Source organism: Schistocerca cancellata, chromosome 2 (genome assembly GCF_023864275.1).
Source record: "Schistocerca cancellata isolate TAMUIC-IGC-003103 chromosome 2, iqSchCanc2.1, whole genome shotgun sequence".
NCBI lineage: Eukaryota > Metazoa > Arthropoda > Insecta > Orthoptera > Acrididae > Schistocerca > Schistocerca cancellata.
In genome coordinates this window covers 32,337,635-32,353,940 of record NC_064627.1, presented here as the reverse complement: position 1 = coordinate 32,353,940, position 16,306 = coordinate 32,337,635, and the positions used below count along the sequence as shown (strand labels likewise).

General features: G+C 45.4%; 1 protein-coding gene across 1 annotated transcript; it reads left to right on the top strand.

The window, feature by feature from the left end:
• Window positions 1-14,256: 14,256 nt before the first annotated feature.
• LOC126150465 (speckle-type POZ protein-like) lies at window positions 14,257-14,826 on the top strand. The gene has a single exon (XM_049915878.1). It carries the CDS (start codon window positions 14,257-14,259, stop codon window positions 14,824-14,826), a length of 570 nt encoding a protein of 189 aa, XP_049771835.1.
• The last annotated feature ends 1,480 nt before the right edge of the window (window positions 14,827-16,306 follow it).

The window sequence follows — 16,306 nt, the reverse complement described above, 5'->3', positions numbered from 1 at the left end:
CAAGACTACATAACTAAACTTATTGTTGCGCCGCTTGAAACAACAATGCGTTGACATACTCCACCTCTGTTACGTCTTGCAGTAATAGTGTTGCTAACAATGATTTTGAGATTTCGTTAACTTTGCAGGACGCTTTCGTGAAGAATGTGCAGTGACACACTTTTTTGTCGGTGAAATTCGCCAGAATAAAAAAACGCCAGAATTTCGATCAGGTACGTCCACCAATCAAAATTACGTAATTAAATAAAAATCGTAGTTCGCTTCAGTTCTAGCTACTCCCACAACCTTAGATTTTTGCGATTTCATCTTTCCTTTAGCCTTACATTACGGTGATCATGGAGTGCTAAGGTGCTTTAGTCCCACTAGGTAGATCTTGGCCCTTATGACTTCGTGGAGGAGTCAATGTGGCCCGCGGACTAATAAGTTTGGAGACCCCTGGTCTAGGACAGTGCTGCGACAGTCGGTGCGCGGCGCGGGGTGCCAGCAAGACGACCACTGCCGGCTTCCCTCGACGCCAGAGGGAGGGAGGGGAGCAGTGACAGCAGCGCGTGCAGCAACAGCGCAGCACACGAGAGTGGCGCCGTGTTATGTTTTCGGATGAGCCCCTTTTAAGTGTACTGTATCGCGTTGGACATACCCGTGTGTGGTCGCTCCGAGACTGCATTTTTCATCACCACGTAGGCACGACAGAGCACTGAAAGACCTGAGTCGAAACAAGGCCCCCGGAGTAGACAACATTCCATTGGAACTACTGACGGCCTTGGGAGAGCCAGTCCTGACAAAACTCTACCATCTGGTGAGCAAGATGTATGAAACAGGAGAAATACCCTCAGACTTCAAGAAGAATATAATAATTCCAATCCCAAAGAAAGCAGGTGTGGACAGATGTGAAAATTACCGAACAATCAGTTTAATAAGCCAAAGCTGCAAAATACTAACACGAATTCTTTACAGACGAATGGAAAAACTAGTAGAAGCCGACCTCGGGGAAGATCAGTTTGGATTCCGTAGAAATACTGGAACACGTGAGGCAATACTGACCTTACGACTTATCTTAGAAGAAAGATTAAGGAAAGGCAAACCTACGTTTCTAGCATTTGCAGACTTAGAGAAAGCTTTTGACAATGTTGACTGGAATACTCTCTTTCAAATTCTAAAGGTGGCAGGGGTAAAATACAGGGAGCGAAAGGCTATTTACAATTTGTACAGAAACCAGATGGCAGTTATAAGAGTCGAGGGGCATGAAAGAGAAGCAGTGGTTGGGAAGGGAGTAAGACAGGGTTGTAGCCTCTCCCCGATGCTATTCAATCTGTATATTGAGCAAGCAGTAAAGGAAGTGAGGCATCAAGGGATCATGGAGAAGAAATAAAAACGTTGAGGTTCGCCGATGACATTGTAATTCTGTCAGAGACAGCAAAGGACTTGGAAGAGCAGTTGAACGGAATGGATAGTGTCTTGAAGGGAGGATATAAGATGAACATCAACAAAAGCAAAACGAGGATAATGGAATGTAGTCGAATTAAGTCGGGTGATTTTGAGGGTATTAGATTAGGAAATGAGACACTTAAAGTAGTAAAGGAGTTTTGCTATTTGGGGAGCAAAATAACTGATGATGGTCGAAGTAGAGAGGATATAAAATGTAGACTGGCAATGGCAAGGAAAGCGTTTCTGAAGAAAAGAAATTTGTTAACATCGACTATAGATTTAAGTGTCAGGAAGTCATTTCTGAAAGTATTTGTATGGAGTGTAGCCATGTATGGAAGGGAAACATGGACGGTAAATAGTTTGGATAAGAAGAGAATAGAAGCTTTCGAAATGTGGTGCTACAGAAGAATGCTGAAGATTAGATGGGTAGATCACATAACTAATGAGGAAGTATTGAATAGGATTGGGGAGAAGAGAAGTTTGTGGCACAACTTGACCAGAAGAAGGGATCGGTTGGTAGGACATGTTCTGAGGTATCAAGGGATCACCAATTTAGTATTGGAAGGCAGCGTGGAGGGTAAAAATCGTAGGGGGAGACCAAGAGATGAATACACTAAGCAGATTCAGAAAGATGTAGGTTGCAGTAGGTACTGTGAGATGAAGAAGCTTGCACAGGATAGAGTAGCATGGAGAGCTGCATCAAACCAGTCTCAGGACTGAAGACCACAACAACAACAACACGTAGGCCCAGCACGAGGCGTTGGGATGTGGGGTGTCATTTGGTACACAACACAATCTAGTTCGCTTAGCCTACAGGCAGTGGCCAGTTTGTTCCTGATGTGTGAATGGTGGCGGCATGCAATGTTATATGAGCCTCACTGCCCAATTTTTAACTAATTTGTGCCTGTTTTTATTCCGAGAAGCTCAGTAACGTATATAAATACCGTAAATGTAAATTTGATTCAAAAAGTTCTTGAAGTGAAGTGAAGCGCAGCTGGACAGCAACGAACTCTTTAGCGCGCAATTCCCGCTACGATAGTAGTTTTGAATCTTTGAGTATGGACTCTAAAAAAAATCAATTGATTTATTAAAAAAAGATAACTGTTAATTGGTATCTCGTGGAAAGAGGAGTGTTGCTAGGCCGTCACTCAGAACGTATTGTTACATTTAATGAAAATTGATATTTTAGTGATTAAACAGAGTAAAGTTTGTGTAAGAGTTGCCAAACATTTATGTATACAAATTTTCTGGAAGTGAAGGATAGATATATCTTGTTTTTGGTAAAGGAGGTGAACTTCACGATCGTTGCCGTCTATCAATCGACAGAATTGTAAATGTTCAAAGTTCACTAAAATACAGGAAAAGAAATGCATTCTCTATAATTTTCATTCAATAAGTAACAACCTCTCATAATTTCTTATTTACAGTAACTGGATTATGCTCTTGTACAATAGTATGGTGCTGAACTCGAGTGACCAATTATGATGTAGCAGGACGTGTAGTTTGAAGCAAGTTTGTGTGCTACGCAATCTTCTTTTCTCACGAAAAGCAGATTGTTGTTTAATCTTATTTACTTAGAATAGTGGTCCCTTAGGTATGAAAAGCTACGAAAACTTGGGCTAAAAGCTATCTGCAATACGGCCAAGTAACTAACAGAGTCGTATTTCAAACCTTAAAGAACAATAACTTCCTCCAAATTGTAATACGTCACCAACTGGTGCAGAAGCTGATCATTCAAGGAGGCAGCAACCAAAATTGAGGTAGCAGTTACGACTTAAAGTAAAAATTTCAATCAAAAATCAATCTCTCTCCCTCTCTATATATATATATATCTCTCTCCAAACACATATATAAATATTAATATATTTAAAAAAATGTCATTTTATAGGCTGTCCCCAACTTTGAAGGTCTGTGTAACATCAGCTTCCTACAAGATAATGGAAGACCACATGCTGCCCTTGCTGCCCTGACCTGCCGCCATACAGAGGGCGTTCGTCTGTCACCCCGGTCAGTCTGTTTTCCAGATCCGTCCCTCGCTGGAGAGCTGTGGTCGTGGGTTCCTGAGAGACTGGGACACCAACACTTGGCAACCACTACGACTGATGGCCTCTGGCCATACCTGTTCGTGTAGTCTTACTGAGCTCGGCTCAACTCGATGGCAAGACGCGACATACCGACTGTTGATGCCAAAGATGGCAGCTCTGTGAACTGAATGTCGCACCCTGCATTCCCAAATCACCTACAAATGTAGAGTGTATCCCCGTTATTACGCTGTAGATCCACAACAACTATCGTTAATTGTAGTTCTTCCTGCTCTAGCAATTCTATAAGCCATCAGTGAGGAAGTATTTAATTTCATCTTAAAAGAAGTACGTATTATTTGCAGAGTACGTTTGTGACCTGTTTAATGAGTTTCATGGCGGGATACTCACTGGAATCAAACAGAACTGACCGACAATCGTTTGTGATACAACCACGACCATTCTACTGTTTGATGTCGTCCAAAGTGAAATCGCGACAAAATTTTCAATCACGGAGTGTCGTGTTTAAGGGGCTCCGGAACGCCCTATACTTGCAATGTTAAAATAACGCTTATAAATTACATCTTTCCTCACAAAGTATTTGAGGAAGGAAGTTGAACTTTTTACAGATTATTTATTGGAATATGGGCTACAACTTAACACAGGGATTTTACAAAATTTTAGTTCAGTTATTAAAGATGATTTTTTTCAATTGTAATGAAAATTCACAACATTTTTTTGCAATTTTTTATTTACATATTCAAAAATATACAGTTTTTTGGAAAAAGGCTGTGTTAAATTATGCAGAAGGTACTGTGTAACATTTACTGAAAGTTCGAAACAAATATGTTTGGAAGATCCTTAGAAAACATGTAATTAGTATGAGAAAATAAAAGTTTTGGGAATCGAGCGACAAAGATTGGATTAACTTTTTAGTGCATTCCAGGTCCATAGGATGGATTATCTTCATCCTCTGCAAACTCCTCCTCCAGCTTCCTCTTGGCCCGCATCTCGTGGTCGTGCGGTAGCGTTCTCGCTTCCCACGCACGGGTTCCCGGGTTCGATTCCCGGCGGGGTCAGGGATTTTCTCTGCCTCGTGATGGCTGGGTGTTGTGTGCTGTCCTTAGGTTAGTTAGGTTTAAGTAGTTCTAAGTTCTAGGGGACATATGACCACAGCAGTTGAGTCCCATAGTGCTCAGAGCCATTTAGCCCGCTTCCTCTTGTTCCTCCTCCTGTTTGCTCTTGCTTGTATTTCTAGACTCTTTACAGCCCTGTCTGCAGCCCGAAGGCGTTCCTTGTCTAAAGCAAGCATCGCTCGTACCATGTTAGAACCTATCTTCATTCCTATATTTCTAAATACCTTGCACCTTACTATGTTGCCATCATTGAAAGTCGCAACAGCATCATACACACCAAAGTGAAGTGTTTATATTCCAACAAATACAGTCTTGGGGATTCTCGACCATATAACACTATTTACACTTTCATTGGGGTTTTGAGTTTTTCCGTGAATACACTTTTTCAACAGTTCAGGTGCTGCTAAGTCTCTGAAAATAGGTTTAGCCACAACACATACTTTATCTCACATCACTAAAATGTACCTGATGAACACGGACGTTAATAATAACACCATTTGACAGCAGTTTAACAGCGCCACAGTGGGTCACGCCCATGTAGAACACATTTCAAAAAAAATTTAAAAATAGTTGTAGTCTTCGGAATTGAGTAAATTATATGTCTATTAAAAGGTAATAGTCTGCAGATTCAGAAAACGCAAAAAAGTAAAATTTGAACTTTTCATGATTTTGAGCCTTTCCGGAGCCCCTTAAAAAAGTTACTGAGTGCATTGCGACATTTCACATTCAGGGGGAATAAGATGTCGGTCTGGGTATCGACGGGCGGATTACGCAAGCGTGCTCACGCGGCACGGCACACGCGTGACATGCGAAGGATAAGCTGATAAGTGCAAGGTGACGTCAGCAGGTGTATAAGAGCGGCGGCGAGCGCGGGTGACGGCACTTGCGCTGCCGACGACGGACTGTCGTGTGACGTCACTCTGCTGCGCCTACAGGGTGAGTAGCGGAGCTGCCTCTGTCTGCTCCCTCAGTGCCTACGCTCGGTGTGCAGGCCTGTCTGCTCCGCCAGTTGGTAATGCGTCTCCCAGCTTGACACTCACGACGGTAGCCCCGCCTGCTCGTCAACACCGACTCGCTCCACATTTACGGTCTGTGCAGGACTCGACCTGAAATGAAATTGACGTAATTGGGGGCTCCAGATGGTCAAGCATTTAGCAAACATTAGGTTTTTTTTTTTGGCGCGGATCGGATGTGGAATCAGTCATTTGTGTCAGCGAAGCTCCCAGCCTGCTGTTGGAGCACCAGGAAGAGTTGAGAGCGGTAATCCGAAGGTCGTGGGGTCGAGTCTTTATTTCTTTTTTCATTTTCATTTTGTACTTCACTTACGAGGTGTGGCTAGAAAAAAACCGGACTAGTACTGGTGAAACAATAAAACGAATGCAATAAGGCTGAAAGTCGCGTGGCCTGCCACGTGACTCTCGCTCCGCCTACTGCTCGAGTTTCATCTGCCTCCTGCACTCAGTCTGCCCGTGGCGTCTGTTTTAAGTAGTTGACGTTTTGTCTGTGCGTCGGAAAATGTTGAGTGTACAGAAAGAACAGCGTGTTAACATCAAATTTTGTTTCAAACTAGGAAAATCTGCAAGTGAAATGTTTGTAATGTTACAACAAGTGTACGGCGATGATTGTTTATCGCGAACACAAGTGTTTGAGTGGTTTAAACGATTTAAAGATGGCCGCGAAGACACCAGTGATGACACTCGCACACTTTGTTCATGTTGAAACTTTCGTGAAGAATCTGCCTAACACTTTCCTTGTCAACTCCTGTTAACTGAGACACTGCTCTGATTGTTAAACGGCGATCTTGTCAAACAAGTTTACCGATTTTTTCAATGTTTGCATCAGTTTTTGCTGACAATGGTCTGCCAGTGCGAGTGTCATCACTGGTGTCTTCGCGGCCATCTTTAAATCGTTTAAACCACTCAAACACTTGTGTTCGCGATAAACAATCATCGCCGTACACTTGTTGTAACATTACAAACGCTGTTCTTTCTGTACACTCAACATTTTCCGACGCACAGACAAAACGTCAACTACTTAAAACAGACGCCACGGGCAGACTGAGTGCAGGAGGCAGATGAAACTCGAGCAGTAGGCGGAGCGAGAGTCACTTGACAGGCCACGCGACTTTCAGCCTTATTGCATTCGTTTTATTGTTTCACCAGTACTAGTCCGGTTTTTTTCTAGCCACACCTCGTACACTAACAAAAGGAAATAATAAACACTCGTGACATGATATTTATTAATATGTTAATAAAAGGCATGAAAACGAATGGGAAAGTTAAATTTGGGATTGCAAAAGTGAGGTCAGGCCGAATTACGCTCCGAATTATTTCTCTGAAAACTGTTAAAGCGCTTTAAATAAAGCTAACTTCATTAACATTCAGCGTTTTTATTCTTCATGTCTGCTTTCCTATTAATCATCATACCTACCCTTGCGACAAACACATTTCTCCCAACAAGACACCAGTTTCTTTACGCTGTCATTTAAGAATGTTTGACTTTGTTGACGAACCCACAACCTCACCTCTTCTCTCACCACTTCACCACCATAGGAGTGAAGACCACGAATGCGTTGCTTTAAGCTTTGGGAAGAGATGAAAATCGGATTGGGCCGAGTCGGGACTGTATGGAGGGTGGTCGATGACGGGGGAAACCGAGGCGTCGTGTTGTGGCGAATATCGCAGCGCTCGTGTGAGGCCCGGCATTGTCACGCCGGATGAGAGGGTGCTTCACACGTGGACGAACTCTTCTTTCAATTACAGCTCAGTGCTCATAACGAGCTAACGTATTTACGTTGCCCAGCGCCATGTTACACGCTCCAAATCAGACCCTTCTACCGGTAGAGGGTCAGCGGTAGAAGGTCAGCGGAGCGGGAAAGTCGACCAGATGTCATGACGTGTAATACCTCAGCATATGTTGAGAACAGATTAAAAAATTCGGAGGAGATGCTTTTAGGCACGCCCTCGTAAATTTTCTCTAAGGTACTGTAAAGACGTGCATAAGAAATTTTTATATATAACTAGATACGTTCAACATTTTATAGTTGATCATTTACACGTGCTGGGACAATATTCATCAAAAAAAAAAGAAAGAAAGCAGCAGTGTTCTCGGCGTCTTACACATGCTACAGACGCTGTATTTTTACAATCACGTGCTTGTTTTAAAAAATGGTTCAAATGCCTCTGAGCACTATGGGACTTACTGCTGAGGTCGTCAGTCCCCTAATCCCCTAGTCCCAAGAACTGCAGGAGCGTCTATAGAAAGGTCCCAGAACTGCGCTCGTTAATAAACGGTCTCAATGCCCACATAGTACTAGGGACAGAAAGTTGGCTGAAACCAGATGTAGCCGTCCCTAGTGGCCGTGCGGTTCTAGGCGCAGCAGTGCACCGCCGCCGTCAGTGTCAACCAGTTTGCCGTGGCATACGGAGCTCCATCGCAGTCTTTAACACTGGTAGCATGCCGCGATAGCGTGGACGTGAACCGTATGTGCAGTTGACGGACTTTGAGCGAGGGCGTATAGTGGGCATGCGGGAGGCCGGGTGGACGTACCGCCGAATTGCTCAACACGTGGGGCGTGAGGTCTCCACAGTACATCGATGTTGTCGCCAGTGGTCGGCGGAAGGTGCACGCGCCCGTCGACCTGGGACCAGACCGCAGCGACGCACGGATGCACGCCAAGACCGTAGGATCCTACGCAGTGCCGTAGGGGACCACACCGCCACTTCCCAGCAAATTAGGGACACTGTTGCTCCTGGGGTATCGGCGAGGACCATTCGCAACCGTCTCCATGAAGCTGGGCTACGGTCCCGCACACCGTTAGGCCGTCTTCCGCTCACGCCCCAACATCGTGCAGCCCGCCTCCAGTGGTGTCGCGACAGGCGTGAATGGAGGGACGAATGGAGACGTGTCGTCTTCAACGATGAGAGTCGCTTCTGCCTTGGTGCCAATGATGGTCGTATGCGTGTTTTGCGCCGTGCAGGTGAGCGCCACAATCAGGACTGCATACGACCGAGGCACACAGGGCCAACACCCGGCATCATGGTGTGGGGAGCGATCTCCTACACTGGCCGTACACCACTGGTGATCGTCGAGGGGACACTGAATAGTGCACGGTACATCCAAACCGTCATCGAACCCATCGTTCTACCATTCCTAGACCGGCAAGGGAACTTGCTGTTCCAACAGGACAATGCACGTCCCCATGTATCTCGTGCCACCCAACGTGCTCTAGAAGGTGTAAGTCAACTACCCTGGCCAGCAAGATCTCCGGATCTGTCCCCCATTGAGCATGTTTGGGACTGGATGAATCGTCGTCTCACGCGGTCTGCACGTCCAGCACGAACGCTGGTCCAGCTGAGGCGCCAGGTGGAAATGGCATGGCAAGCCGTTCCACAGGACTACATCCAGCATCTCTACGATCGTCTCCATGGGAGAATAGCAGCCTGCATTGCTGCGAAAGGTGGATATACACTGTACTAGTGCCGACATTGTGCATGCTCTGTTGCCTGTGTCTATGTGCCTGTGGTTCTGTCAGTGTGATCATGTGATGTATCTGACCCCAGGAATGTGCCAATAAAGTTTCCCCTTCCTGGGACAATGAATTCACGGTGTTCTTATTTCAATTTCCAGGAGTGTATTTCGAGTAGATTTCCCCACCATGTTATAGTTGTGGGTGGAGATTTTAATTTGCCAGATATAGACTGGGAGGCTCAAACGTTCATAACAGGTGGCAGAGACAAAGAATTCAGTGAAATCTTTTTAAGTGCTTTATCTGAAAGCAACCTTGAGCAGTTAAACAGAGAGCCGACTCGTGGCGATAACATATTAGACCTTCTGGTGACACACAGACCCGAACTATTTGAAACTGTTAACTCAGAACAGGGAATCAGCGATCATAAAGCGGTTACTGCATCGATGATTTCAGCCGTAAATAGAAATATTAAAAATAGGTAGGAAGATTTTTCTGTTTAGCAAAAGTGACAAAAAGCAGATTTCAGAGAACCTGACGGGTCAACACAAAAGTTTTGTCTCAAATACAGATAGTGTTGAGGATCAGTGGACAAAGTTGAGAACCATCGTACAATATGCGTTAGATGAGTATGTTCCAAACAAGATCGTAAGAGATGGAAAAGTGCCACCGTGGTACAACAACCGAGTTAGAAAACTGCTGCGGAAGCAAAGGGAACTTCACAGCAAACATAAACATAGCTAAAGCCTTGCAGACAAACAAAAATTACGCGAAGCGAAATGTAGTGTCAGGAGGGCTATGCGAGAGTCGTTCAATGAATTCGAAAGTAAAGTTCTATGTACTGACTTGGCAGAAAATGCTAAGAAATTTTGGTCTTATGTCAAAGCGGTAGGTGGATCAAAACAAAATGTGCCGACACTCTGTGACGCAAATTGTACTGAAACAGAGGATGGCAGACTAAAAGTCGAAAAACGAAATGGCTTTTTCCAAAGCTGTTTCACAGAGGAAGACTCCACTGTAGTTCCTCCTCTAGATTGTCGCACAGATGACAAAATGGTAGATAGAAAGACGACAAAAATGGTAGATAGAAATAGACGAGAGAGGGATAGAGAAACAATTAAAATCGCTCAAAAGAGGAAAGGCCGCTGGACCTGATGGGATACCAGTTCGATTTTACACAGAGTATGCGAAGGAACGTGCCCCCCTTCTTGCAGCGGTATACCGCAGGTCTCTAGAAGAGCGTAGCGTTCCAAAGGATTGGAAAAGGGCACAGGTCATCCCTGTTTTCAAGAAGGGCCGTCGAACAAATGTGCAGAACAATAGACCTATATCTCTAACGTCGATCAGTTGTAGAATTTTGGAACACGTAGTATGTTCGTGTATAATGACTTTTCTGGAGACTAGAAATCTACTCTGTAGGAATCAGCATGGGTTTTGAAAAAGACGATCGTGTGAATCCCAGCTCGCGCTATTCGTCCACGAGACTCAGAGGGCCATAGACACGGGTTCACAGGTAGATGCCGTGTTTCTTGACTTCCGCAAGGCGTTCGATACAGTTCCCCACAGTCGTTTAATGAACAATGTAAGAGCATATTGACTACCAGACCAATTGCATGATTGGATTGAAGAGTTCCTAGATAACAGGACGCAGCATGTCATTCTCAGTGGAGAGAAGTCTTCCGAAGTAAGAGTGATTTCAGGTGTGCCGCAGGGGAGTGTCGTAGGACCGTTGCTATTCACAATATACATAAATGCCCTTTTGGATAACATCGGAAGTTCACTGAGTGATTTAAAATGGAATGATCATTTAAAGTCGATCGTCGGTAAAGCAGATGCCAGACCAAGATTCATTGGAAGAATCCTATGGAAATGCAATCCGAAAACAAAGGAAGTAGGTTACAGTACGCTTGTTCGCCCACTGCTTGAATACTGCTCAGCAGTGTGGGATCCGTACCAGATAGGGTTGATAGAAGAGATAGAGAAGATCCAACGGAGAGCAGCGCGCTTCGTTACAGGACCATTTAGTAATCGCGAAAGCGTTAAGGAGATGATAGATAAACTCCAGTGGAAGACTCTGCAGGAGAGACGCTCAGTAGCTCGGTACGGGCATTTGTTGAAGTTTCGAGAACATACCTTCACCGAGGAGTCAAGCAGTGTATTGCTCCCTCCTATGTTTATCTTGCAAAGAGACCATGAGGATAAAATCAGAGAGATTACAGCCCACACAGAGACACACCGACAATCCTTCTTTCCACGAACAATACGAGACTGGAATAGAAGGGAGAACCGAGAGAGGTACTCAAAGTACCATCCGCCACACACCGTCAGGTGGCTTGCGGAGTATAGATGTAGATGTAGATGTAGATGCGTGCGAGAGTGGAAGCTGTTAACAAGGCTAAAGGTAGGCCAACGCCATACTGAATTCCAGTATTACCGATGGAGGACGCCACGAACTTGTAAGTCATTTACAGCCAGGTGTCCAGATACTTTTGACCACATATTGTAAGAGTGTAAAGCCGGCCTTTCACTTTCATTCCTCCCACACATAGAAGATCAGCAGAAACATTTTCGATACCAGGGCCATGTTAATTTTCTACTTCTACAGAACTATTTCGAAACCCTGTTTTAAAATAGATTCTTCAGCGACTGTTACTAGTGAAACAAAGTAAATCCAATACACAAATAGTGATCACCCGTCTTATTTAATGGATCTGTCTGGATATCTAGTGCACACAGTCTAAACAGTCAGTACAAGCAGGAACTGAGAACTTCTTCTGCGAAAATTAGACATTGTAGTTGAGAAACTGTATGAGCGAACGTTATCTGCAGTTATCAATACTATCTGCAAAGCCGTGGTACTATTACTTCACCTACAAAATGATAGTACGCCGGCCGGAGTGGCCGAGCGGTTGTAGGCTCTACAGTCTGGAACCGCGCGACCGCTACGGTCGCATGTTCGAATCCTGCCTCGGGCATGGATGTGTGTGATGTCCTTAGTTAGTTAGGTTTAAGTAGTTTTAAGTTATAGGGGACTGATGACCTCAGACGTTAAGTCCCATAGTGCTCAGAGCCATTTGAACCATTTCAACCAAAATTATAGTACACATGTTGGTTGAAGGGAAAGGGTATTCTCTATGGCTGGCGCTGGCATATCGTGCTGTGCATGGTTGATCAATGTTGTGCTGTTGGACTGTTTGAGAAGTGTTGGGAATGAGATGCAGGCTGAGTGGGCCTGCTTCCCGTAGGAAATGTTTCCCAGAAACACGCTCCAGATTTTAGTAGATGGTTGATCCCCTGTGTGAAATAACTGCTGCAAGGCTAAATGCACGACTGTTGCTTAAATTACGAATAATACAGATTCCAGTCACAAAAAAAGGTCGTTTTCTTGAATGACAGGAGAAGTAAAGAGAAAAATCTCGTTGAATAAAGTGATAATATAGTTCCTTACGACGTTTTCCGTATTTTGTTAGACGTTCACTTTGAACGAATTCCAGATCAAGTAACATCGCGCTGTAGAAATAAATTATGGAAATGAGGTCCCCGACGCTTCTGGAGCTTGTTGTGAAAATAAAATGCACTGAAAAAATAGTTAACTCTTTAAAATGGTACACTACTGGCCTTTAAAATAGCTACACCAAGAATAAATACAGATGATAAACTGGTATTCATAGGACAAATATTTTATAATGGAACTGACTTGTGATTACATTTTCACGCAATTTGGGTGCATAGATCCTGAGAAATCAGTAACCAGAACAAACTCTGGCCATAATAACGGCCTTGATACGCCTCGGCATTGAGTCAAACAGAGCTTGGATGGCGTGTACAGGTACAGCTGCCCATGCAGTTTCGACACGATACCACAGTTCACCAAGAGTAGTGACTAGCGTATTATGACGTGCCAGTTGCTCGGCCACCATTGACTAAACGTTTTCAGTAGGTGAGAGATCTGGAGAATGTGCTGGCCAGGACAGCAGTCGAAGATTTTCTGTATCCAGAAAGGCCCGCACAGGACCTGCAACATGCGGTCGTGCATTACCCTGCTGAAATGTAGAGTTTCACAGGGATCGAATGAAGGGTAGAGCCATGGGTCATAACACATCTGAAATGTAACGTCCACTGTTCAAAGTGCCGTCAATGCGAACAAGAGGTGACCGAGACTTGTAACCAATGGCACCCCATACCAGCACGCCAGGTGATACGCCAGTATGGCGATGACGAATACACGCTTCCAATGTGCGTTCGCCGCGATATCGCCAAACACGGATGCGACCATCAAGATGCGGTAAACAGAACCTGGATTCATCCGAAAAAATGACGTTTTGCCATTCGTGCACCCAGGTTCGTTGTTGAGTACACCATCGTAGGCGCTCCTGTCTGTGATGCAGCGTCAAGGGTAACCACAGCCATGGTCTCCGAGCTGATAGTCCATGCTACTGCAAACGTCGTCGAACTGTTCGTGCAGATTGTTGTTGTCTTGCAAACGTCCCCATCTGTTGACTCAGGGATCGAGACGTGGCTGCACGATCCGTTACAGCCATGCCGATAAGATGCCTGTCATCTCGACTGCTAGTGATACGAGGTCATTGGGATCCAGCACGGCGTTCCGTATTACCCTCCTGAACCCACCGATTCCATATTCTGCTAACAGTAATTCGATCTCGACCAACGCGAGCAACAATGTTGCGATACGATAAACCGCAATCGCGATAGGCTACAATCCGACCTTTATCAAAGTCGGAAACGTGATGGTACGCATTTCTCCTCCTTACACGAGGCATCACAGCAATGTTTCACCAGGCTACGCCAGTCAACTGCTGTTTGAGAAATCGGTTGGAAACTTTCTTCATGTCAGCATGTTGTAAGTGTCGACATCAGCTCCAACCTTGTTGAATACTGTGAAAAGCTAATCATTTGCATATCACCGCATCTTCATCCTGTCGGTTAAGTTTCGCATCTGTAGCACGTCATCTTCGTGGTGTAGCAATTTTAATGGCCAGTAGTGTATTATTATAGATTTGAAGGTATTCACCAATGACATCAGTCTGACACGGCAAGAATATGACATTGCTGGAATTGACTGATGATGGACCATATTTATCAACTGTTGCTCGAGACTGGCCTGCCTGTTGCTTGCAGAAGTATCAGAAGTCATCTGTAAGCTGAAAGGACTGCTCAGTGACGCCGTGTTTCAGAATTGTCCACAATGGAAGCGGTTAACGACATCAGCGAGACACCGGCCGTGGGTCTGGGCGCCCTTCTGGACGCGGGGGTGGGCGCCATGGTGACGCTGGTGGCGGGCGACACGCGGCTGGCGGCGCACAGGGCCGTCCTGGCGGACAGGAGCCCCGTGTTCGCCGCCATGTTGTCCCACGACACCCTCGAGGCCAGCAGCGGTGCAGTGAGCATCCCAGACGTGGGGGGCCCAGTGCTGAGGGAGCTCATTGCCTACCTGTACACCCTGCGGGCCCCCCAGCTGCCCGGCATGGCCCCCCAGCTGCTGGCCGCAGCGGTCAAGTACGGCGTGTCGGGGCTGAAGGCGGAGTGCGAGCGGCAGGTGGCTGCTCAGCTGACTGTGGAGAATGCGGCGGCCGCAGCCGCCCTCTCCGTCCACTATTCCTGCAGTGACCTCAGGCAGGCTGCGCTGGCGTTCATTAGGACCTGTCCGTTGGAGGTGATAGCCACTCAGGGGTGGGCAGACACCATGCGAAAACAGCAGGAAGACTTGATTAAAGTCAGTAAGCTGCTGTACGATCCACCGCCACAAACCAAGTAAGAGTGCGACAATGGACTCATTTGTGTCTCTCAGTTTTGCACGTGTGTATTTCCAAACCTACAGTTTTTGCCACTCAATTTACTGAAATGTGTCTCTGCTGTAAAATACCTCATCGTAGACAGTCATTACCTGATGGCTCACGATGCTGTCTTTGCTCTCTTGAAGCAGGTTCATTAACTCTCTACACTGAACCCACTTCGTTACCAGATATTCTCGCTATCAATACTCATCAAAGAGTTGTGTTAAACTACATGTGTACAAAAAGTGGTCTTTTAGGTTTTTGCATCAAGTGCCAAGACAAAGGCTACGTTCGCTGTGTGAATACATGAGCCATCCTTCCATGTACCCTAAGTTGTATTGTCCAGCACAGCCTCAGACACAGTGATGAGTGTTGTTTGCAGCAGGCAGCCTGTACATGTTCCTGTAAACCATATCACATACATAGCGTTTAAAGTTGTTTAGTGCCTCTGTGGGTGATGACAATGAGATACCTTTGAATAGTGTCACGCTGCATGAAGACAAGGAGCATATATGTCACTTACAACCGACACTTGGAACAAGATAGTCTACTGGAGAAAGTTTCAATGAGGGCAGCAACATCTTTACAATTTTCGATTGCTGATACTGGCCTGTGGAATTTTCTTCGTGTTGTAAAGCAGACTGCCAGAGTAACTGCTATTCACACCTCAGTACCACAGCTTCGTTTGTTGCATAGTTGTCTGTCACTTTACTTCTATGTGCAAGCCATACATCAGTAATTTTCCCAACATATTTCTTTGTTCTCACCAAATCCAAACAGCTCACAAGAGATTTTAAATTACTCTAAAGGCACTTATAACGAAGGAATAATGATTCGCTGTCAGGGTCTGTATGAAAGAGGTTAAAAAAAAACAGGTGAAGAAAAGCACCAACGCTCCAGTGTTTGGCTGAACACGCCTCATACAGTCTGAGACCACCTCACGGGACCACAAACCAGTCCTCAGAGCAGCTCCCATAAAATTGAGTTCCAAGAACTCTTGAAGGCAGACATTGACTGTGGATATTGCATTAGAGACACAGCCCCTCTGACTGTTAAGAGATGTCACTAAACCAGCCCAAAGATGTAAACAACCATGCATGAGCAGCGCCTATTAGATGGAGGGGGTCTGACAGCCAATCAGTTCCAATCGTTCCACCAGGAAGGAGGTACACGGTTCGTGTTGCCTGTGGTTCAACCATGCCTAGATGGTCAATACCGCGGTTCGATCATGTCCGCATTGTTACTTTGTGCCAGGAAGGGCTCTCAACAAGGGAAATGTCCAGGTGTCTTGGAGTGAACCAAAGAGATGATTTTCGGACATTGACGAGATACAGAGAGACAGGAAGTGTCGATGACATGCCTCACTCAGGCCACCCAGGGGCTACCACTGCAGTGGATGACCGCTATCTACGGATTATTGCTCGGAGGAACTCTGACAGCAACGCCACCATGTTGAATAGT

Excerpts from the sequence above, each read along its gene's own strand:
- LOC126150465 (XM_049915878.1), top strand. The coding sequence starts at position 14,257 with ATGGAAGCGGTTAACGACATCAGCGAGACACCGGCCGTGGGTCTGGGC.